This window comes from Carlito syrichta, unplaced genomic scaffold (assembly GCF_000164805.1).
Source record: "Carlito syrichta isolate Samal-C Ts95f unplaced genomic scaffold, Tarsius_syrichta-2.0.1 Scaffold287385, whole genome shotgun sequence".
Taxonomy (NCBI): domain Eukaryota; kingdom Metazoa; phylum Chordata; class Mammalia; order Primates; family Tarsiidae; genus Carlito; species Carlito syrichta.
Window position 1 is genome coordinate 62,625 of NW_007231481.1, and position 24,727 is coordinate 87,351.

The window sequence follows — 24,727 nt, forward strand, 5'->3', positions numbered from 1 at the left end:
TGGAGTATTCTATAAATGTTATTAGGTCAAATTAGTTGACAATGTTCAAGTACTTTACCATTTTAACAAGTAAATTTTTAAAGTATATTTTTCTAATACGCTTTATGTATTTCAAATTTTACATTATGGGTTTAGTTTTATTCTATCAGAGCATATCCTCTAATAACTTCTTATGACAGATTTTATTTTACAAAGAAGGTCACAACATTATCCCCTATCCTACATACTCTTCTGTAATGCGGTCTTGCCATAAAGAATGGAGTCTAATTTTCCTCTATTTGAATATGTCCTATCCTTAGTGACTTGAAATCAGGAATGGTGTTGCATGGCTCCAAACAGAGAGGCCATGGGGTAGGTGCTATGGTTTACAGTTCTAACTGAGCACTTCCTGTGGCCATTCCAGGCCAGATGCCAGATACATAGATGAAGAAAGAAGTAATTTCGGAAGTAAATCCTCCAGCCCTGCTGAAGTCAACACCAGACATTTGAGTCTTCCCAGATGAGGTCCTTCTGACCTATAGAATCCCTAAGCACAATAAAATGTTTATTATTCTACCTCACTAAGTTTGATTAGTGGTTGTTGCACAATAATAGTATAGTCAATTCTCAGTATGCCCAGGAGATTAGTTCCAGGACCCCTGCATATAACAAAATCTTTGCATTCTCAGCCAGGTACAACCTGAGTGTATGAAAACTTGGCCTTCCATATACCATGTGGGTTTGCCTCCCCAAAATACTGAATTTTCACCCCACATTTGACTTAACAAAATCTGTGCATATGGACACATTTGGTTCAAACCTGCGTTGTTCAAGTGTCCATGTGGTAAGGTAATTACTTCTTTTTCTATAAGGTTTGAGGGTGGTAAACATTTTGGTTCCTATATATGTGAAAATGTCCTTAACCTCACCCTTAATTGGTGGTCTAATTGACTCTAGAATTCTTGAATATAAAGTAATTCTCTCTCAGAACTTTGAAGTTATTTCTCTGTTATCTTGTTACGTCATGTCTTGCCAGTAAGACATGATATAAGTGTGATTCTCAGTCCTTTATGTGGGCATGTTTTTTCACTTTTGAAGCTTTTACAATTTTGGGGTTTCAGATATTTCATCAGAGTTCATTTAGGTAATCCATGGACCATTTCTGTCTGAGGTCTTGTATTTTCATTTGCCTCAGTATATTCATCATACTTAAAGTATTCTAAAATCTTTTTTCTTTTCTCTTTTATAGCCCTCTTAGGAATTGTTTACTTCTTGATTAATTATAATTGGTTTTTGCCTTTCACTATGTTGCCCTTTAATCAAATTTGGGTGATTCTTGTCTGTTTTGTTGATCTTTTTTCTTTTTGAGATGCCCTGTTACTGTCTCTGCAAGCATATGTCAGTTCATAGCTGCCTGCATCTAGAAGTCGTTGGGAACAACATAGTACCAGGAAGAGTTTAGGGGGTCCCTGGTCTTCCTAGGTTCCACTAGATACTGGAAAACTTCCCGGTCTTTGGGGGATAAATACCTATATTTACTTTTTTCACCCATGGCCTGAAGGCAACAGAGGAGGTAATCACTTGGCTTCTACTGAGGCACTTTAAACTTCAGTTTTCCTCCAGAGATGTTTTCTTGCTTCCCATTTTTGCTACTTCAGGGCATGGAACAGCACCCACTTTTGACTTGAGTCTTTTTCCTGGATATTCTGTAGGAGTACATCCTTTAATCGCATCTGTCTTTTGTCTTTCAGAGATTCCTCATTATTTTTGGTTCTCTGGGGGCACTTATTGCTTGCTTGTTTTTGAGGCCTCTCAGCATTTAAGGAGCAAGTGGAACTCTGGAGCATGTGGAAGTTGTGTCAAAAATGCACAGAAATCTCTTATGCTTTGTTTTGTATGTGGGCCTGTAGTTCCACTTTTTCTTCTGCTTTCTTTCTTAGGCTACTGTTATTACTACTAGGCAGAAAAACTACTTGTGTGTCTCTTAATCTTGTATCTCTTCAGCCATTCTTGAATCTTAGTGTTGATGAAAATTCTTTTTGTGGATTATACTAATAAGAAAATAATGATTTAGACTATAATTTAGACAAGACTATGTGGAATATATTATTAAGTAAAAGTGTTGCAATATAGTTTGCAAAAATTTCTAGAAATATTTTGCCGGTGTCCCTCACATTCCTTTGTTGTTATATTTAAAAAATATTGATGATGATTTTCAGTGACTAAAATAATAACAATAAAATAATCAAAATTTTATCAAGTTGTAAAAGAGTCAATTTTGAATGTATCTGCATAGGCTTTTATTATAAGTAAACCAGAGTTCTTATTTTTCCCCTAATCTGGTGATTTACTTGAGACTATTAAATTTTTTTTTCAGAGCAGCATCTCAGACATGTTGAAAAAGATGTTTTGATCCCTAAAATAATGAGAGAAAAGGCCAGAGAGAGGTGTTCAGAACAAGTTCAAGGTAAGACTCAAATATTCATATAGAGATCAAATTTATTTTTAATAATATGATTTGAATTTAATCCTTAGCCTCAGAGTCAAGTAGTCAATGAATTAATATGTATGAATTGCTTCTCACCCTTTCACTGAACTTCAGCTTTCAGAATTTCCAGTGGTGTTCAATTCATTTACAATTTAAAAATATTCCCCAAATTACTAGTAAAAAACAATTTTTTTCCTCATAAAAGTAGAGTTATATATAGAGAAAAACTTGATATGAGCATTTTTGAGAAACAGGTTACTCTGGCAATTTTGATAGGGAAAGAAGAAACATCAATCTAACATGTACCTGTTTTTCATCTATCAATTCATTCATATATATGTATTCTTAGATGATTTTCTGTGGTGTCATTGTCTGTTACTGAATTGTTAATGGAATCCTAATAGGACTTACAATGAGTCTAAGTCTTTTTGGTGTGTTTTTTGTTTTGTTTTATGTTTCTAAGTGGTAGATATTTTGTAAATGCATGCATCAGGCAGCCACACGTGTATGTTTTTTTCTGGAAAAATTTTTTAACATGAAATACTTCTATATTCTATAAACCTAGAGACATAGTATTGATTAATATATCACATTTCTAGTAAAAAAAATGTAAGCAAAGCAGTGGAAGGTTAAAAAATGAGCAGATGGTAATATTACTGTAGAAATATCTTTTTTAAAAAAATAATCTACCTCTTGGAATGGCCATCAAAAAGAAGTAGTAAAATTTTACAGATCCAGGCTATTTTTCTGGCTCTCCTTTGCTTTCCCCTGTGGTCATCTTTTTTCAGGAAATTTTTCGTGAGGATGATGGGCTGCAAGCTTCTCCACAGGGAGCATGGCTATGTAAACTCCGGTTTGGGGACTGTGTCAATAACGTTTTGAACCTAGGAACATTTCTGTTCCCTCCCCGCCTTCAGCCCTCAGAGAGGACCTTTGCAATTGATGAATGGAGGCAATGAAATAAGAGTAGTTCCTTGTATTCAACAATGTGTGATGGTCATTTCTGTTTCTTAAGACATGATTTTTCATGACCTAATTCCATTTTAGGTCAATTCATGAATTAGTAGTTTAAAAGAAATCATCATTCTGTGGTTTTACTGTTGTTTTTGCCATGAATTAGCTGTTTAATTAAAGCACCTTCCTTCAGTGTCAGGAGAAATTAACCTATTGGCACCTGCAGACAGGGTTCAGTGCACATCTGGCATTGGCAGGTGTCATGCTGATAGTCACAAGTGGTACATCTACTGCCTGCCTCATGGAACATTAGAATAGTATATATATTTTGATTCATGGAGGGAGGATAAAACTTAACAATTGATAAGATTATAGGGTTAACTTTTCACAGCTGGGAACATTTACTTATTACTGACATATCATTCCAAAGTTATAAATATAAATTGTATTCATACTGTTTTGTAACACATTATCCTGATACCTAGAATGAAAGAAAGCTAGCTAACTCAATTATAGATTTAATTTTTACTGACATGATTCAGATGAAGCTACAGAATGATTGTATGGCTTTGGGTTTCAGAACTGCCTTTCCTTACTCTTAAATAATGACACTTTCTTTTTGGTTTTTGAAATGAAAAAATAACGTACAACTTTAAAATATTTGTTTGTGTTGCAAAACTACTACTTTATAATGAAACGGCAAATAGTGTTCAATATTTACTTCATCAAAAGTTGTTTTGGATGTTGACATGGTCAAGCTTTTTTTTAATACCCTTCAGTCTTCTGAGACTGAAAGCATCTTAAAATCTGAGACTTATTTGGATTATTTAAATGAATTTGCCCTTATTAGAATGCATAATTGATTTCTGAATATTTGGGTTTCTTATAGATAATCATATATTGAATGTTTTAGACCATATGGTCTAAAATAGTGTTTTATAATCTAAAATTGATTATTTTATAGGAGATAATAAATCCTTAGTATTTTCTCTGTTTAGCCATGTGAATTAGGGAAGAATGTACACTGGTATTACTCAAGCAGCAGACAAAAGCTGCATTTAGAATCACGACACTTTTACTGTCGTTTATTTACTGTTTATAGCCCTTGCTTTATTACATGATTATAGGATTTTACATAAAAGCATTATATATGCTAATTATATGGGTTGGATAAAGATGTAGGAATTTTAATAAGTGATCTGACTTCTGCTAAATGCCCGAAACATGATTATGTAGGAAGGCTTTTTTGTTTGATTTTTTTTTCCCTTAATGTCATTTTAACCCAGCTGATCATAAGAATTGGGTCAGACCGCCAGCAACTTAGGTTTATGAAGGGAATGGAACAGCTTTTCCAGGGACAAAGAGAAATGAAATCACTTTCAATGAAAGAAAGATGCCTCATTATAGTCACCAACAGCAGCTATTGACAGCTACACTTCCTATTAACAAGGAGCATTTAACTAAGAGTTTGGCTGTTGGATCTTTGGACTTGATCTAATTTGCTAGCATTAATTAGTTTCTTTTGAGCACAGACACTTGGTGCTCAGAGGTATAGATTTGGAGGGCTAATTAGGATAGAAAATTGAAGAGAATTGGGTAAGGCATTAACCTTCAACCATTACCAGCTGGGACACTGATAAAGACCACAGAGTCCAAATGCTCTCTATTGATGGGAGGAGTACCCTAATGAATATCAGTTTCATCCAGGTTGCCATATTCTTACTAGTTCTCTTTTCATTATGAATTTTTAACCAGCTTACGTGAGACCTTCGTTATCTCTACACTATTGGTTTTTAACTATACACTGATTTAGTCTGAGTTACATGTTTTACCTAATGTTTAAATGCAATTAAAATTTGTCTTAAGCAGTAGATAACATTTAGAATGTTTTATCGTTATGTATCCTAGTACTTCTAAAATTTAACTTTAATCTATAATTACTTAATTGTAATTCTACAGCGAATTTGTATAAGCCCTAATAACTGTGCCATTTATATAATGAAAACTGTACCCTAATACAAGAAAATCTCAGCTTTTGGATGACAGTTCAGCAGTAGTTGTATTATTAAAATGATTCAACTTTTGAATCTTTGTCTTTATAAAATACATTTTTAATAATGTAAAATAAGAAACAAAAAGCATGTGTTTCTTTTTGAAAAGAAAGATAGTGCTTATCACCTTTTTTAAGGAACTTTGATTTGATTAGTAAAAGTGGACTGACTTAGAGATTATATACAAATAGAATCAATAATTTTTATCTCGCTATTGTGGAAACTTTGACAAGATTATAAACTCTACTGGTATCAAAACAAAAAGTATTGTTTTAAATATAAAATTCAACTTTGTAGTATTCCTTTTAAAAAATTTTTATTTTGAAGGTGTGGGATAAAATTCAGGGTTAGGTATACAAATGGTCATTGTACAGATAAAGTTTGGACCTTACTTTGGTTCCCACTTCACCTAGTTTGAGATCAGATACCCTTATTGATGAAGTTCCCCCTACCCCCCACACACCAGCAGTTTCCCACTACTGCCATTCACTTTCTTATAATATTACGATAATTGTTCATGGTCCGCTTATGAGTTAGAATATGTGGTACTCAGTTCTTTGTTTCTGTGATAGATCACTGAGTATGATAGACTCTAAATCCATCCAAGTTGCTGCAAAGTTCATAATTTTTCCTTCTTTATGGCTGCGTAATATTGCATTGTGTAATATATTCTATTTTCATGGATTGAAAGAATCAACATTGTTAAGATGTCTGCCCTGCCCAAGGCAATCTACAGATTTAATGCAATACTCATTAAATTACCAGAATCATTCTTCTCAGACCTGGAAATACAATACAGGAATTCTTATGGAAACATAAACGACTACGAATAGCCAAAACAATCCTCAGCAAAACCTACAAAGCAGGAGGTATCACACTGCTAGACGTTAAACCAGTGATATTACAGGCCGTGAATAGAGCCACTAAAATAAATGACTGAAGAGTACTGGTAGACATTAACACACTGAACACTGAGTACACTGGGAATGTAACTGAAGGAAAGTTCTGGAATGGCCAATTCTCTTTCTTACTATTTTCTTCTATTCTCACTTCCCAGAAGCCAAAACAGAAATCCCCTCCCACCAACTGTGATGATGGAATCATTGGTCTTTTTTGGATCTAGGAGTTACCAACTTGTGTTTTAGGTAGATGTTTTGACAAACTCTGGAGGTTGCTTTCAATTTTGTGCTTTTTTTCTGTGTGTCTCACTTAGCTAACTTAGTGATTTATAATTTCTCTGTTAGTAATTTAAAAAAAAAAATATTGTTTGCCATACTTATTGGTAAAGTGTGCATTCTAGTATTAACTTTTTTTCTTCTGGAAATAGAGCTTCTATAAGAGGAAGAGTCACTGAATTGCTGTGTTTTGTAAAAAATCCTCATTGTTTTTATTTGCTTTTTTTTTAAGTGCATAGTTGACATTTGATACAACTTTGTTGGATAATGGTGCTTTCTTTAAAAATAATAAAGCTAGCTGGGCTCGGTGGCTCAGCCTGTAATCCCACGCCTTGGGAGGCTGAGGTGAGTGGATTGCCGAGCCCATGGGTTCGAGACCCGCCTGGGCAGCAAGACCTCATCTCTACAATAAATCAAAAAATCAGCCGGGCGTGGTAGCACATGCCTGTAATTCCGGCTAATTGGAAGGCTGAGACGGAAGGATCGCTGGAGCCCAGCAGGTCGAGGCTGCGGTGGCCGGGAGCGGCCACTGCACTCCAGTCTGGGCGACAGAATGAGACTCCAAAAAAAAATAATAATAATAAAGCTTTTTTTTTTCTTTTTGCTATGACAGATCAAGACTTTGTCATCAAGGATGGCTAGGCCTGAGCTATCTTCTACTCACTGACTCCTTTCATCCCTTGGGACTTCTTTTACCTTACTTTAATGTTTCTTTTATGTCTGTGTTGTAGCCTTTTTCATCTTTTGTCTCATAGGTAGGGTACGGTTCTGAAGGAATTATATAAAATATAAGGAAGCATGGATTATTTGTTTCTGGGAAACATCACAGAGCTGTAGTTAAATAACACAGAATCTTGATAAAATGCTTTTTCTGCTAGTCAAACACAACTGAAATATGTTACATTTTGCTAAATCCCAAAGATATGTGAATAGGCAAAAAAGAGAATCAAATTAAGAATGCTTAGGAATATTTTTTAGGAAATTTGAAGGCAGAGAATTATCAAATCAACATTGAAAAAATTTGGAAGGCTACAGACTATGCCTGGTCACGGTAATCAATCTTTTGTACATCTATGTCACTTGGATTTGCCAAAAACTTTCCATTTGTTGTTTGAATTGTACCATTGTTATCACATATGTTTTTGTCATTAAACCAGTTCACTAATATTAACTAACACTGAAATGGAGTTACAACACATCTTTAGGCTGGCTTGGTTATATTAAGAGGAAAATAATCACTGACTATTATGATTATCTGTCATGTATAAGAGCATGCTATGTACAATAAGAAATACAAATAGATTTAAGGCTCAGTTTCTTTGGACTTACCCTGGACTGTGATATGGGTTCCCCCAAGACTACCCTTGGGTTCAGTGATTTGCAAAGAAGACTCAACAGGACTTATCATATAGTCATATTTATGGCTACGATTACTACAGCAGAAAGAAACAAAACAAAATCCACAAACGGAAAAGGCAGATGGGATAAAGTTCAGGGGAAACCAGACTTGGGCATTGAGAGTTCTCTTACGGTAGTGTCACTCAGGATGTGCTTAAATCCTCCAGCATTAAGTTTTGATAACACATGTGAAATGTCTACCAGAGAGGCTCATTAGAGACTCAGTCCACAGAGTTTTTATTGAGAGTTGGTCATATGGGCACCCTCTGCCTAACATGTATCAACATTTTAGATTCCTGGAAGGAAAGCAAGTTTTCATCATAAACCCTATTGTTTGTACAAAAAGTTTGGGCATAGTGAGTCATTCTTATTAATTAAGTAGTGGTGGCAGCATACCCCAAATCTGAGTTTTCAGATGCTAGCTAAGAGCCAACCTTGCAAGGAAACTTTTCTAAGGCAAGCAGTATTATGCCTGCTGTGTTGACTCTGTTCTGCACATGGACATAAATAAAAGTTAATTAGCAGTAACTGTTTATCTATGCCTATCATACCTGATGTTATGCCAGTGGAGTAGTAATTGACATATCAATTGCAAATACACCTAAATTATTTTTTTAAATAACCGAACGAAATATACACATGCCCCTTATCTGTGGTTTTACTTTCTGTGGGTTTCAGTTACCTATGATCAGCTGTGGTTTGGATTTTATTCTATCATGACAAGAATGGTCAGTACAGTACAATAAGCTATTTTGAGAGAGAGCGAGACCACATTCATATAGCTTTTGTTACAGTACATTATGATTGTTGTATTTTATTATTAGTTGTTATCTCTTAAGGTGCCTAATTTATAAATCAAATTTCATTATAGGCATTTATGTATAAGAAAAAACATAGTATATATAAAGTTCAGCAATATCTGTAGTTTTGGGTATCTACTAGGGGTCTTGGAACATACTCCTCATGTATGAGCCATGGAGACTACTATAGAGTGGTTGTTACTTATTGAACTAGTGGGTCTTGGTTGCATTGTTAATTCATACCCTATTATGAGATGTAATGGCTTATTATGATTATATTGTTTCTGAAAATAGGACAGTTTAACAATAAATTATATGTAATTGAACATAAGTACCCTTCAATAAAATGGCTAGTATTCTTCTCACAGGGAGAGTGCAGTATGTTTTAGTTTCAGAAAGAAATGAAATTTGTAATATTTTATTTATTATTATTTTTATTTATTTGTTGCAGTGTCTTACTCTGCTACCTAGGCTGGAGTGCAGTGGCACAGTCACGGCTCCCCTCAGCCTTGACCTCATAAATGCAAGTGATCCTTCCACCTCAGCCTCCCAAGTAGTTGGAGCTACAGGTGCATGCCACCACTTCCAGCTAATTTTTTTATTTTTTTTGTAGAAACGAAAACTTGCTATGTGGCCTAGGCTGGTCTTGAACTCCTGGGTTCAAGCAGTTCTCCCATTTCGGCCTCTCAAAGTGCTGAGATTATAGGTGTGAGCACCTACACCTGACCAGAAATGAAATTTTTAGATGATAAATATTTAAATGACTAGCTGAGTAAATTTGTCAGGACAGATGAATATAATATATTGAACAACTAATTTGTGCATCTCATCTTTGAAGGTATAACTGTGAAAAATCTATATTTGAACATAAATGCAAATAATTACATCTTGAAACTTGAAAATATTGTTAAAGTGAATAATACATTATAAAATGTAATAGCTTTCATACTAGTACTTCATTTCATTTTTATTTTAATTTTAATCTTCCTAGACATTGACTTTCAATTATTTTGCTATAATAGATTTAAATCCTTTCTTATGAGAAATTAATCTAAAATTAAATATGGTCTTTACATTTGATAAAATCCATCATCCCTTCATGATAAAAATCCTCAGCAAAATAGGCATAGAGGAAACATTCCTCAAAATAATAAAAACTATGACAACAAACCCACAGTCAATGTCATTCTTAATAGAGAAAAGTTGTACATATTCCCCCTCAGAACTGGAACAAGGCAAGGATACCCATGTTCACCACTACCGTCCAACTACCTAAAGACTCCTCCAAAAGACTTCTGGACTTAATAAATGAATGAGGTAAAGTTTCAGGATACAAAATCAACACTTACAAATCAGCAACGTTGCTATACACCAGTGGTGACCAAGCTGAGAATCAAGTCAAGAACAAAATTCTACTTACAATGGCAACCAAAAGGCTAAAATACCTAGGAATGTATTTGACCAAGGAGATGAAAAATCTCTCAAAGGAGAACTACAAAACCCTGATGAAAGAAATTGCAGAAGATACAAACAAATGGAGAAACATTCCATGCTCATGGATTGGAAGAATCACCATTATTAAAATGACTGTATTACCCAAAGTAATCTTCAGGTTCAATGCAACCCCTATCAAATGACCAATGTCATTTTTCATAGAATTAGAAAAACAGTCCTAAAATTCATATGGAACCAAAAATGAGCCAGAATAGTCAAAGCAAGCCTAAGCAAAAAGAACAAAGCTGGAGAATTCACATTACCTGGCTTTAAATTATACTACAAGACTGTAGTTACCTAAATAGCATGGTACTGGTACAAGAGTAGACACATGGACCAGTGGAACAGAATAAATAACCCAGATATAAACCTAAATACCTACAACCAACCAATCTTTGACAAAGCGAACAAAAACATACACTGGGGAAAGGACACCTTTAACAAATGGTGCTGGGAAAATTGGATAGCTACATGCAGAAAAATGAAACTTGATCTCTATTTCTCCCCATATACAATAATTAACTCAAGATGGATTAAAGACTTAAACATCAGACCTGAAACCATGAAAATCCTAGAAGAAAACCTAGGAAAAACTCTTATGGACATCGGCCTGGGAATATAATTTATGGCTAAAACCCTGAAAGCAAATGCACCTAAAACAAAAATAAGTAAGTGGGACTTAACTAAACTAAAAAGCTGTGTAGCAAAAGAAATAATCAACAGAGCAAATAGGCAGCCTATAGAATGGGAGAAGATATTCGTAAAGTATACATCTGACAAAGGACTAATATCCAGAATCTACAAAGAACTCAAACCAACCAGCTAGAAAAAAAAACAAACAAACATAAAAAAGTGGGCAAACAACACTTATAGATGTCTCTCAAAAGAAGATATACAAATGGCCAACAAACATGAAAAATTCTTAATCAGGGAAATGCAAATTAAAATCACTATGAGATACCACTGTACACCAGTCATGATGGCCATTATTCAAAAATCAAAAAACCATAGATGCTGGCACAGATGTGGAGAATAGGGAACACTTTATACTGTTGGTGGGAGTGTAAATTAGTACAACCTCTGTGGGAAGAAGTGTGGAGATTACTCAAAGAACTAGAAGTAGATCTATCATTTTATCCAGCAATCCCACTGCTAGGTATCTGCCCTAAAAAACAGAGGTTGTTATCTAACAGACACTTGCACCTACATGTTTATTGCAGCACAATTCACAATTACAAAGATGTGGACTCAACCTAGCCCTTTCAACCAATCAGTGAATAGTGAAAACATGGTATATATACACTGTCGAATACTACACAGTCATAAAAAAAGAAATCATGTCCTTTGCAGCAACATGGATGGAGTTTGAGATTATCATGTTAAGTAAACTGACTCAGAAACAAAACCAAACACCACATGTTCTCACTCATATGTGGGAGCTAAATGGGCTCAGAGATGGAAATAATAGATACTGGGGACACCGATAAGGGAGGAGCAGGAAAGGGAGTTAGGGTTCAGAAACTACCTATAGACACAGTGTTCTCTATATGGGAAATGGGCCACCTGAGACCAAATCCCCACCACTACACTATGTCCATGTAACAAATATGCATGTGTTTCCCCAGTCTAAATAAATAAATAATTACGGTCTTTAAACGGTACCATACCTGGCTGGCCATGGTAGCTCATGCCTGTAAATCCCAACCCTTTGGGAGGTCAAGGTGAGAGGAGTGCTTGAGTCCAGGAGTTTGAGACCAGCCTGGGCCAGACGCTGTCTCTAAAAAATGAAAACATTAACTGGTCATGGTAGCATGAGCCTGTAGTTCTAGCTATGTGGGAGTCTCAGGCGAAAGGCTTCCCTGAGCCCAGATTGAGGCTGCAGTGAGCTATGATCATGCCACTGCACTCCAGCCTCAGTGAAACCTTGACTCAAAAACAACAAGAGAGCAGCAGCAACAACAAAAAAAACTGTGCATACCATTGTATATAAAAATCTGAGTACGTGTTCACACTTCCCTTATGCTATCTGGTATTCCTCCAGTTAATTGGCATTCTTTCCAGATGATTAAAGCCTGTTACTGTTAACCTTTGTGTAAATAACTACAAATGACTATATTTTGACTGGAATATATTTTTATAGGGATCTTGTATGCCTGTTGAAAAAATAGCAGATTCCTTTGAGGATTTGAATGGAACTTTAGGGCTAGTATGGAACATAATTGCTTAAATTATTTATTATTTTCTATATATCATTCACTATTATATGAACAATGAATAAAATAGACAAAAATCTTTACAGGCATACATTTCAGTGGGGAGAGATATAAATAATAAACATGAGTAAATGTAAGTGCCCTGGAGAAAAATCAAGTTGGCTAGGGGCAATGGGGAGTGCTGGTAGACTGCGAAAGTGACTTTTGTGCAAAATTCTTGAAGGAGGTGAAGAAGTGAGATACACAGATATCTCTGAGAAGAATCGTGTGAGCAAAAGAAATAGTACGTGCAAAGACCCTGAGGCACTAAGTGAAGCTGGCATAACCAGGGGACACCAAAAAGCTCACTGTGATTAGATTGGAATGAAAGAGGAGTAGAATGAAAAGGGAAGAGTTCAGCAAAATGATTGGCAGCCGAATAACTTAGGGCCTTGTAGGTATGGAGGACTTGAAGGAGGACTACTACAGAAAGAAACGGACAGACAAAGATTACTTTGAACAGTGGAGAGAGAGAACACTCACTGCTGTGTTAAAAGTAGATGGAATGGGACAAGGGCAGAATTTGGGACACTGGTAATTGTATAATTGTTATGCCTGAGATAATCCAATTAATGGATTGGAAAGCTGGAAGAAATGGAGGTAGGTTATATGTTGAAAGTAGAGGCTGCAAAGGACAAGATGATTCCCTGTTATTTGTCCTGAACAAGTAAAAGGTTGGAGTCATAGTTAGCAGAGATGAGGAAGACTGTTTGTGGAGAAGTTTTATTATTTTATTTTTGTTGGTCGATGGATAGTTTTGCTTTTACATGTTAACTTTGAACTGTCTATTAGAGATCTCTGTTTGAAACCATTTTATTAGACTGTAGTAAAAACGAGTCTCTTTTTTAAAGGGACACAGGAGTAGAATCTTTGTATAATTGTGGTAGTTCTATAATTTTCTAATATTTTTGTGCAGTTTGTGCAAGTTTCCTTAGTATACTATTAGTAAATGTGTTCAACTTTGACTGTGATAGATTAAACACTGACATTTTTATTCCTTGGTTTTCCTTTTCAGATTACACATAGACCACTTCCCTTCCAGAATAAACCATAAGTACATTCATTTGTTAATTCAGCAAACTACCTTTCAGCCCTACTGTGTGCAATATATAGTGCTAGGTACAGTGGAGAATAGAAAGACATGGTCTCATACCTCAATAAAAAGAGTAGATTACCTGTTCAGTATCATCTGACTTGTTAATGTAGCAGAGCCATTATTATAGTTCAGTTATTTTTATTCCCAGCCTAGTGTTCTTTCCATTATAACATGCCATTTGACTGTATCAAAAATAGCAAATACAGTTTTATCTGTATCAGTTTTAATCAGTTGATAGTGACAGCTAGCATGTTATGAATGGGATCAATCAGAAAGAATGTTGTTAGATCAGTTAGCTATGTCTGTCATGAGTGGTGAATTTGGCAAGTGATGCTATGTGCTTTGACTAGTATTTGTCATTTCTGACCGGTGTCTCCTAGTTTATTTCTAGGTATTACTGTTGAGTTGCTGGATTGTGTGTGCTCTGTGTTATTTACACAGGATTTCATCAATATAGAAAAGTTATTTTCTTCCTATAGCTTAAGAAATTTTTTTGTTTATATTTCATTTTCTGGGAACATTTGTAATATTCTTTCCTGTGGCATTGCTTTTTGGGCTTTAACTTAACATATACAAACTATAGGCCATTATTAAAAATGCATTAATACCCACATAATATAATAATTTGAGTTACATGTTGAGTTTAATTTTTTTTCATTTTTATAGTTTATAATAGTATGCACTTTTTCGTTGCTAAGTTTTTACTGAAATTGAAACTCCTTTCTTGATTTTTGTTACTGTATATCTTCTTACGAAAGATATTGTTAAATAAAATATTATGTAGTAATTAATAGATATTTTAGAAAGTATTAACACATATGAACATATTCATAAGCTAAGAAAAAATATATGCTATCCTATTTGTAGCAAGTTGATAAAAATGTATATAAGAAAGAAGAAATACCTCTCAAATTTAATAATATGTATCTGGAAATGAAATGCGAGCAGAAAAAGGTAGATTATAAATTATTTTCTTTCCTATAATTTTTTCCTATTCTTCAAAGTGAAAATTTAATACTTTACATTATTTGACTGTGTCTTTTCATTTCATATTACTTCACATTTCATATTACTTTATAGTTCTTTCATTTTTTTTAGTTTCTTTCAAATACACTTTCATATTCTTCATGCACACATTGTAAATGTATAGTTTAATGAATTATGACAGAGTGAACATAATTGTGTAACCACTATTAAGGTCAAGAAATAGAAATTATCAGAAGCCAGTCTTCTTTGTGTTTCCTCCCACTCACTACCCTTTTCCTCTTCTCAAAAAATAACCATTATATTCACTACAAACTTCATAGATTAGTTTCACTTTTTAAAAATTTAGATGGAACCATACAATATGTGTCTGGCTTATTTTACTCAATGTTATGTTTGTTAGATTCATCCATGTTTTTGTATATAACATTAGTTTCTTCATTTTCATTGTCATATAGCACCATTATACAAATATGTTATAATTTATTCATCTATTCTACTATGATGGACATTTATGTTATTTCCAATTTTTGTACAAATAATGCCTTTAAAAACATTCTTGTTCATGTCCTTTGGTACCGATATGTATGCATTTCTGTTGGTTGCATATCTAGAAGTAGGATTTCTGTATCATAGGATGTATATAATTTCAACTTAAGCAGATAATGTTAAGCAGTTTTCCAAATGACTGAAAATATATCCAATTTTAATAAAACAGCCATGCTAGGCTCGGTGGCTGATTCTGTAATCCCGTGCTTTAGGAGGCTGAGGTGAGTGGATTGCCTGAACCCGTGGGTTCGAGACCCGCCTGGGCAACTTGGCGAGACCTCATCTCTACACTAAGTCAAAAAAATTAGCTGTGTGTGGTAGCCTGTAGTTCCAGGTACTTGGAAGGCTGAGGCGGAAGGATCGCTGGAGCCCAGCAGATTGAGGCTGCGGTGGCCGGGAATGGCCATTGCACTCCAGTCTGGGTGACAGAGTGAGACTTCAACTCAAAACAAACAAACAAGCAAAAAAACATAGCCATAAAGATATATGGGAAGAGGAAGATAGATTATGGGTGATTTTTATTTTCATACTGTTTTAAAAATTTTTTTCATAATGAGCATATATAGATGTTTCTTGACTTATGATGGGGCTGTGTCCCAATAAACCTGTCATAAGTTGAAAATATTGTAAGTCAAAAATGCATTTAATATACCTAACCTACCATGGCTTAGCCTAGCCTACCTTTAATCTGTTCAGAACACTTATATTGCTCTAAAGGTAGGCAAAAATCACCTAATACAAAGTGTATTTTATAATAAAGCATTGAATATCTCATATAATTTATTGAATACTATACTGAAAGTAAAAAAACAAGTGGTTTATGGATAGTTTATGATTTCTACTGAATTTAAATCACTTTCTCACCATCATAAAGTTGAGAAATCGAAAGTTGACTTATTATAGGTCAGGGACCATCTTTATTTCTTCAAAAAACGAAAGAATCAAATGTCATATTATTTTGCTACCATTAATCCCATCTCCCTTCCCCTCCCCGCCATAGTTTCCCACAACCATCAGTCATTTTCTTATGGTAATACGTTGGATGATCAAGGTCTACTTTATGAGTGAGAACATGTGATACTCAGATCTTTGTTTCTGTGAGAGGTCACTCAGTATTATAGACTCTAGTTCCATCCAGGTTGCTGAGAAATTCATGATTTTGTTCTTTTTATGGCTGTGTAGAATTCCATCCTGTATATGTACCACATTTTTTTAATCCTGTCCTCTTTTGATGGACAGCATGGTTGGTTCCAGGTTCTTGCTATTGTGAACAAGGCTGCAGTGAACATTCGTGTGCAGGTATCTTTTTGATAGAGTGATTTGAGTTCTTCAGAGTATATTTCCAGTAGGGGGATTGCAGGGTCATATGGGAGGTTGATATTTAGAGCTTTTAGGAATCCCCACACTGCTTTCCACAGAGATTGCACTAGTTTACACTCCCACCAACAGTGTAGAAGTGTTCTCTTTTCGCCACACCCTCTCCAGCAACTGTTATTTTTTGAGTTATTGATAATTGCCATTCCGACTGGAGTTAGGTGGTATCTTAGTGTGGTTTTGATTTGCATCTCCCTGATGATTAGTGAGGTTGAACGTTTCTTCATGTGTCTGTTGGCTGCTCGGATGTCTTCCTGTGTGAAGTGTCTTGCCCATTTTATATTGGGGTTGTTTGTTTTTTTCTTTTCAGCACGTTTGTGTTCCTTGTAGATCCAAGATGTTAAGCCTTTGTCAGACCTGGAGTTGGCAAATACTTTTTCCCAGTCTGTAGGCTGACTCCCTGCTCTCTTGATGGCTTCTTTAGCTTTGCAGAAGCATGTCAGTTTAATGAGGTCTCACTTGTCTATCTTATCTCTTATCTGTGGGTTTCGGGTTTTGTTCGGGAATTGGATGCCAGTTCCGATTTTGACGGTATGTCCTTCATTTTCTAAGGTTCTTAGGTTTGAGGTTTTACATTTAGGTTTCTGATCCATTTGGAGTTAATTTTTGTGTATGGGGATAGATAGGGGTCCTGTTTCAATCTTCTGCATTGGTCAGCCAGTTTTCCCAGCACATATTACTTTGTAATAGAAAAATCTATAAGTATAAAAAAAGTAGAATTTTCTGTGTTATATACTGTAAACGTAGAAAGATCACAAAGTAGGATTTTTTTTTTTTTTTAAGTTGGAATCTCACTCTGTTACCCAGGCTGAAGTACAGTGGCACGATTATGGCTACTGCAGCCTCGATCTGTTGTGCACAGGCTACCCTTCCATCTCAACCTTCCAAGTTGCTGGGACCACATGCTCCCGCCACCATGCCCCCACTAGTTTTTTGTTTGTTTGTTTTAATTTTATTGTAGAGATGATGTCTTGCTATATTGCCCAGGCTGGTCTTGAACACCTGGATTCAGGCAGTCCTCTTGCCTCAGCCTCCCAAAGTGCTGGAGTTACAGGCGTGAGCCACTGTTCCTGGTCTGAACATATAATTTTAAAAATGTGCAACAGATACAAAATTTCTTTCTAACAAATTACATATTATTCAACATGAAAAATGTTTTCCCTTTCAGCAAGTTAATTGCAAACCACACCCTACATTACCATATATTACCTATAATATACTTTGTATGATTTAAACGTTCATAATGGAGAAGTTCTGCTTCTGGCATGGCCTGGTAACTCTATCACACAAATCCTTCTGCAGAAAACAACTATAACCTGTGGACAGCATAGGATAAACAACTACCTGAAAGCACTGGAGAGTAAACAAAAGCAGACAGAAAATAGAGGGGAGTCAAAAATTGAAGGAAGCAAATTGCACTAGGTGAGTTTCTGTCAGGTACAGTGGCTAAAATTCTGACAAACAAAACAAAACCCTTTAGTCTTGCTAGTTTTAAGAACCAAAGACAGGGTTTGATGTAACTGCATTCCCTAAAAAGTGTGTGTGTATGTGTGCATGTGCACACAAAGTAAATTAAATTGCCTGCTTAAATGAAAAAGAAAAAGTATTCTTTAGCAACAGGACCCAAGCTTTCTGTATCATGTCATTCATAATATTCACAGTGCAATGCAAAATTATTCAGTATACACAGAAACAGGAAAGCATGACCCATTCTCAAAAGAAATCAATATTTGCTAACTTTAAGATTACACAGATGTTGGAATTAGCAGATAAAATTTTTAAGGCAGCTGTTGTGATTACTTAAGAATGTAAAGGAAAATATGCTTGTAATGACTTAAAAAATAGGAAGTCTTGCCAGAGAATTTGGAGTAATAAAAAAGACCTAAATGGAAATTCTAGAACTGAAAAATACAATACAGACATAAAACTTTTGGAATGAAAATGACAGGAGACTTGAACCCAAAGATAGTTCAATCAAAATGTATAATCTAAAGAACACAGAGGGAACAATGGATTTTAAAAATGATCGAAACCAGAGGGTCTTGTTGGTCAATAACATAAGCACAGCCTTCATATAATTGGAATGGCATACCTGCCAGAATGGTTACAGTTAAGAACACTGATATTCACAGAACACACATCTGCCCTGGGACCTAGGACCTCTACCCAGGAAATATGAAACTTAAGTATACAAAGAAAAGAAGACCTGTATAGTAATACTTCCAGTGCCTTGTTCATTAATAGCCAAAAATTGAAAATAGCCTAGACTTCTCTCAAAGGAGAAGGGCTAAGACTAGTTGTGTCTTACCACAGTGTGTCTTCTCAGCAGTAAAATGGAACAAACTACTGTTCTATAAAACAGTGGAGATGAATTTCAAAACTATTATGCTGAGTGAAATATAAATATAAGGGAACTATAAAAGAGTGTATACCCTTTTAAAACATTATGTTAAAGAGCAGATAACATTTATATCATGTTCTAAAACAGGCAAAATTAATCCAAACTAAGTTTGTGCTGTGGGGCTGGGAGTGGGACAAGTATTGATTGGAAAAGAACATAAGAAACTTTCAGGAATGATTTTAATATCCTGTGTTTTTTGATGGTTTATATTGCACAGGGGCATAACTTTTTTCTTTGAATGGTATGCACTACTTAATACTTGTTTATTTCATTTTATTTCAATGTTATCTAATTAGAAAAACAGACAAATATGAACTCAAATCCTATGAACGATAAGCATTTATGGGTAAGAAAACATGTAATGTGTAGTGTTGACAGGACTTTGGAAAAGCAGGTATTTAAAACGCTGGCTGGGGATATGGATCAGTACAGTATCATGAAAGGCGTTTGGATTTTAAAATGAACAAAAATTCATAAATGTGGCTACTCTTTGACCTAGCAATTCTGCCAGTAGGATTTTATCTTAAGGAAATGATTAGAGATGTGCAATAAAATATGCATATGGGTGTTCAGCATAGTATCACATATCATGTGGAATATTGCCAAAAGCACCAACAGAGTCTGCTTACTTATATGAATTACAATATAGCCATAGGCATTTGCAGCCATAGCAAGTGTGTTGACCTACATGAGAAACTAGTTACAATACATTGTTTTCATTCAGAAGTTGGCAGACTGCAGCCTGATGTCCAAATCTCTGTAACCTCTGTAACCTAGGTTTTGTTGGAAGTCAGCCATACTCATTTACTTATGTAGTGCCCATAGGCTGCTTTCATGCTGCAGTGATGGAGTTGAGTAGTTGCAGCAAAGACCATATGGCCCACAAAGCCTAAAATGTTTACTATGTGTCTCTTCACTGACAACATTTACTGACTCCTGGCTTAATTAAGTTAAATTTTTAAAATACAGGAAAGGCTTGCCTAAATTGACTAATTCCAAAACTTTATGAATACTTACCATGTACACAGCACAGCACACAAGCTGTCTAAATAAATGTGACTGAAATAGACTTAGTCCTTATGCGTTTAAGTATGGTAAGGAAGATAGTTATCAAATCAATATTTACATTAAAACTATGATTAATACTGTAAAGAAGGAATGCTATGAGGAACTGTTAACAGGAGATATTCATAAGTTAGTAATACTACTGTTCTTAGAAATTGATTCTTTTTCTAAGTTTTCTAGGATTTTTTTGCATTTATCATTTATTTTTCGTTGGAAAAAAATAATGAAGATTAAGTAGACAACTAGACATTTGCTTCAGAAGGTTTTTTTTTTTTTTTTTTTTTGCGTTGGAGTCTCATTGTCGCCCAGACTGGAGTGCAGTGGCCGCTCCCGGCCACCGCAGCCTTGACCTGCTGGGCTCCAGCGATCCTCCACCTCAGCCTTCCAAGTAGCTGAAACTACAGGCGCGCGCTACCATGCCCAGCTAATTTTTGATTTATTGTAGAGATGAGGGCTCACCAAGTTGCCCAGGCGGGTCTCAAACCCACCGGGTCAGGCAATCTGCTTCAGAAGGTTTTAAACCTTTTTTTGAATATTGCTCTTAATTCACATACTTAAGTTCAATGTACAGAATTAAGTCCAATAGCATTTCTATTAATTACTATCGAACGCCTATCACATAGCATATTCGGTATTGTGAAATGTGCTATAGAGGCGAAGTAGAGCCTGAGACTGCTTTTAAGTACCTCACTGTCAGACTGGTGAGACACAAAATAGAATTATACCATTTAAAGCACTTTATAATAAAATACCTGCATGATAGTTTAGGTAAAATAAACGCCAGTGAATTCTGATGTAGGCGGGCGAGACTCAACAGAATATGTGGGATATCAGCTAGACCTCAAAGTATGGCTAGTGATTTGGCTAAATGTAGGGAAGCTGGCAAGACATTTCAGACCATAGTCTCAGGATGGAAGGCACAGAGGTGAGAACAGGCATGTTTTGTCCAGACAACTTGACCGTAGGAGACCAGAGGTGCATTGCAGAGCTCATGATAATAAAGACTAGGAGTTAAGGCTGATTTTGAAGTGTCTTAGCAACCTGAAACAAAAGTTTAGATTTGATTTTTAGTTAAAACTCAGAAGCATCTGAAATCTGTGCTTTTTACCTCCTTTCTTCCCTTCCCCCCCATTCTTGTCTTTTTCTGTCCTTTCCCAGGAAAAGACTTATACAAATAGATTTGAAAGAAGATTAATTTTGCAATGATTACAAGACAGATTAGCAGCTTTGCTTTCTAAATTTTGGCTTTTGCATTTTAAAAAAAATAAGATGTTTTTTCTTAATAGTGATATATATTTGCCATTGCTCAAGGGACACCACAGTCTCTTTTTGCTGTAGCATAACCCCTGGCATTTATTAAAAGTGTCAGGTTGCTGTATGAAGAGGAGCATTAACTGCAATGTAGTACTACAGATTTAAATTTTTTTGTGTTCTTATAGGTGTCCTTAGATATATATTATTCCTTACCTTCTCTCAAGAAATTTATTCATCAGATTTGTTAGATTTTTAAGTGTATCATTTTATTCAGAATTTTCAAAGCTAGAGAAAAACTTCCTTTGGTCTAAGAATGGCTAGCTAATTATCTTAATTTGATGGCTATTAACTTCTGCTTACATAATCTGAAGGGTCACGTGGTCAGACTGCTTTTATCCCCCTAATGATTGCCAGTAGTTTTGTCCTGCAAACAATTATAATACTTATGTTGTTACTTTTTAAATGCATGAACAGATGATCCGTTTACACTGAACATTTTCATTCCTTAACCACAAGCAAACTCAAAAACTCAGAGTAACTTTACCTCTGAGTTTATAAGGAAGACATCAGAAGTCTTTCCTTGTTTCAGCTATCTCTACTAGCAAAGTGTAAGAAAATCTGATTTGACTTTACTGGACACATTAGAACATATATTTTTGTAATTTTCAGACTTTTACACAGAAGTTCAGCTTCTTGACTTTTGGAACTTTGCCATGTGTTTATTGCAAAGTATTTCTGTAGTTCAACCCCACACTCACACCTACCTAGTCAATGACATTGCCAAAGAACCGTCTTCCATAAAATTAATGTGATGGACAGAATCTTTAAAAATCATCATTTTTCCCTGTGCTGAGCATTTGATGTTGGTTGAGCACTAGCTGGGTCAAGGGGAAAAAAATCATCTTTTCCAATATCCTTTATGTAGAAAATTAGGTAATTGAATAGCCTCAGGTCAGCATCAAGCTGGGTTAGCATCAAGCACATGATTAGAACCCAGTCCTCTATAATAACATTGTCTCACTCTTTTAGTTGTCTTTCTAAGCCTACTGGATGGTTGAGCTCTTTACATGATTATTTCATCTTCATTCTGACTTACATTTCCAGGAGAGGATAGCCCTCTAGAAGGGTGGAAGACCATGCCTTTATTGACTCAGTAGGAATGATTCCAACTCTATACAGATTAATGCAGTTGCAGTCTTTGCTTATTTCTTGTAACTCACCTACACAAACTGAACTAGACCATCCTAGAAGAAGAGGCTAGGCTATATTTGGACATTTGAAACCCACTTTAAAAGGAGCTAGACATTCGCTGAATCCTAGATTGTGTCAGTACAGGATACAGACTTAAATTGAGGATGTGTTGTTTGTTATTTCCTGTCTTGTGTATCTCCCATAGATGTATTTTATGCCTAGATCATAAAATCTAAACTTTTGAAAATTAGAATATCTGATATTATTGATGTACTAATGTGAAAAATCTTAACTATTTCTTTTCCTCTTGTTTTAGCTTCAAACGACTTACTTATGATTGAGCTTATTAAGGAGTTCTTTAATTTCATTAGTACCTCTTAATTTTCAAAGGATAAAACAACAACAACAACAACAATAACAAAGCAATGCACAGGTTTCTCTCCACAGAGACAGGTCATGGTATTTTTTCCCAGAGCTCACAAGGTGATTTTTGAACGTGCAGTCAAGGTTGAGAAGCAATGGATTAGCTAAAGGAACAGAGTTTCTCCTTAAAGTATTACATAGCAACAGGCCATACGGATTTTACTTACTTTGTGTATCTTAAGGTTACAAAGTTCCTTTGTATGGAAGAAAAAGAATGCTAGAGCATTCTTTTGTATACAAACCAAAAGTTTTTGATTGTTTTTTCTTGTTGATTTTGTTGCTGCAGATGTTGCTGTTGTTGGTTTTTTTGTTATTGTTGTTTGTTTATATTTGCTGTTTCTTGACCTTTTCTTCCCTTACTTCTGTCTTGGAGACTGAACCCCAAATTATTTAGGCCAGCCTTCAAGTTCTGTTCCAATGGGCCAAGGATTCTTAGGAAATAATAAAGTCAAGTATGCTCTGGCAGTCTTAAACCTTGATCTCCTTTTTATCCTATAAATTATATGGATTCTTTCTGTACTAACCTCGTGGCACATAAACGTCACCTCCTCAGCAGGTTCATCAGTACATTATTTGTGAGAGTTCATACATGGATTCTAATCCAAGTGAGCAGAAATTGATTTGGGATCATTTAGATTTCCTAGTACTCAGGATGTAATGCTAATAATTTAGCTTATAATTTAGTGGAGTAAATTACTGTGACATGGAGAAAGAGTCTTTAGCCAGTAAGTGTGTGTGTTCTCTGTCCTCACCAAGGTGATGGAACCAGTTAGTAAGGATATTCTCGTGACCTGCCCTGCTGGGGGGAACAAACTTGTATGGTGACACATAATACAGATTTATATTCAAAACTGTTTATGGATTGAATTATAACTTTGTTCCAGTTGATGAGTATATATTTTAGAATATATATGCAAGTAGGAAAGTTGATAATGTAAAAATCTTATTTAGATTTTAAAAAGAAACATGGCTTTCTGTCAAATTCTGCATGTTCTTACTTATAAGTAGTTGGGCAGTCAGGAATCTCTTGACATTTTGACCTTGAGGAAACATTGGTTTTTCTGTAGTGGGTTATATTGGGTAGTTTACATAGGGTTAATTGTTATTGAAATTGCTTCTTCACCTTTTTTCTATAAATTTTAATATGTCATTTAATGAATGTAAAGTTATGCAAAGCATTTATATTAAATAGACTTGTTAAGTATGTCTTTCCTCTCTGTTACTTGATTCCCACTAAGAGTGTTAACATTAAAATACTCTTTTGTAATGTTTGTTATTCAGAATATGCCTGTTTGTACCATAGTCTTCATCTTTGCATTATCAGTGTTAAAAATGTATTCTATAATGATATTTTTCATTAGTGAATTGAATATGTATCAATTTTCTTCTTTCCATTTCCTTTTTGTTTTAAAGGAAAAGTTCCAAGGTATAAGGAAGTAGGTCATGGTATCTATAAACTGGTAAGGAACTGAAGAGCATTATGAAGTAAAAATTGAAGCTTAGTTGCCCTCTAGGGGTTCAGTTTTAACACAGCATATGTAGAAATAACTTAGTGGAGATCTTGGGGGAAGGGTAGATCTGCTGAACAGAAGAGCTCTATTTTTCATTTTGTGTTAGAGTATGGTCAACAAAAAGCTGACTTTGATTATTTATTGCAAACAGGAAGGATACATTCCAGTTCTGTAACCCATAGGCAGTTAAACATCCTATTTGTTTGCTTCTTTGTTTTTAAAGTTAGGGCACTTGTGCCAGAACAATGCAGCCATCAACATGTTTTCTAGTATTATTTAGTGACCAGT

At 35.1% G+C, this 24,727-nt stretch overlaps 1 protein-coding gene across 1 annotated transcript in view; it reads left to right on the forward strand.

The window, feature by feature from the left end:
• CMC1 (C-X9-C motif containing 1) overlaps nt 1–24,727 on the forward strand; it is an 89,259-nt gene that overhangs the window by 27,409 nt on the left and 37,123 nt on the right. Inside the window, exon 2 of the mRNA XM_008052728.1 lies at nt 2,357–2,446. Coding sequence (XP_008050919.1) covers nt 2,357–2,446 — 90 coding nt within the window. The remainder of the gene's footprint in view (nt 1–2,356; nt 2,447–24,727) is intronic.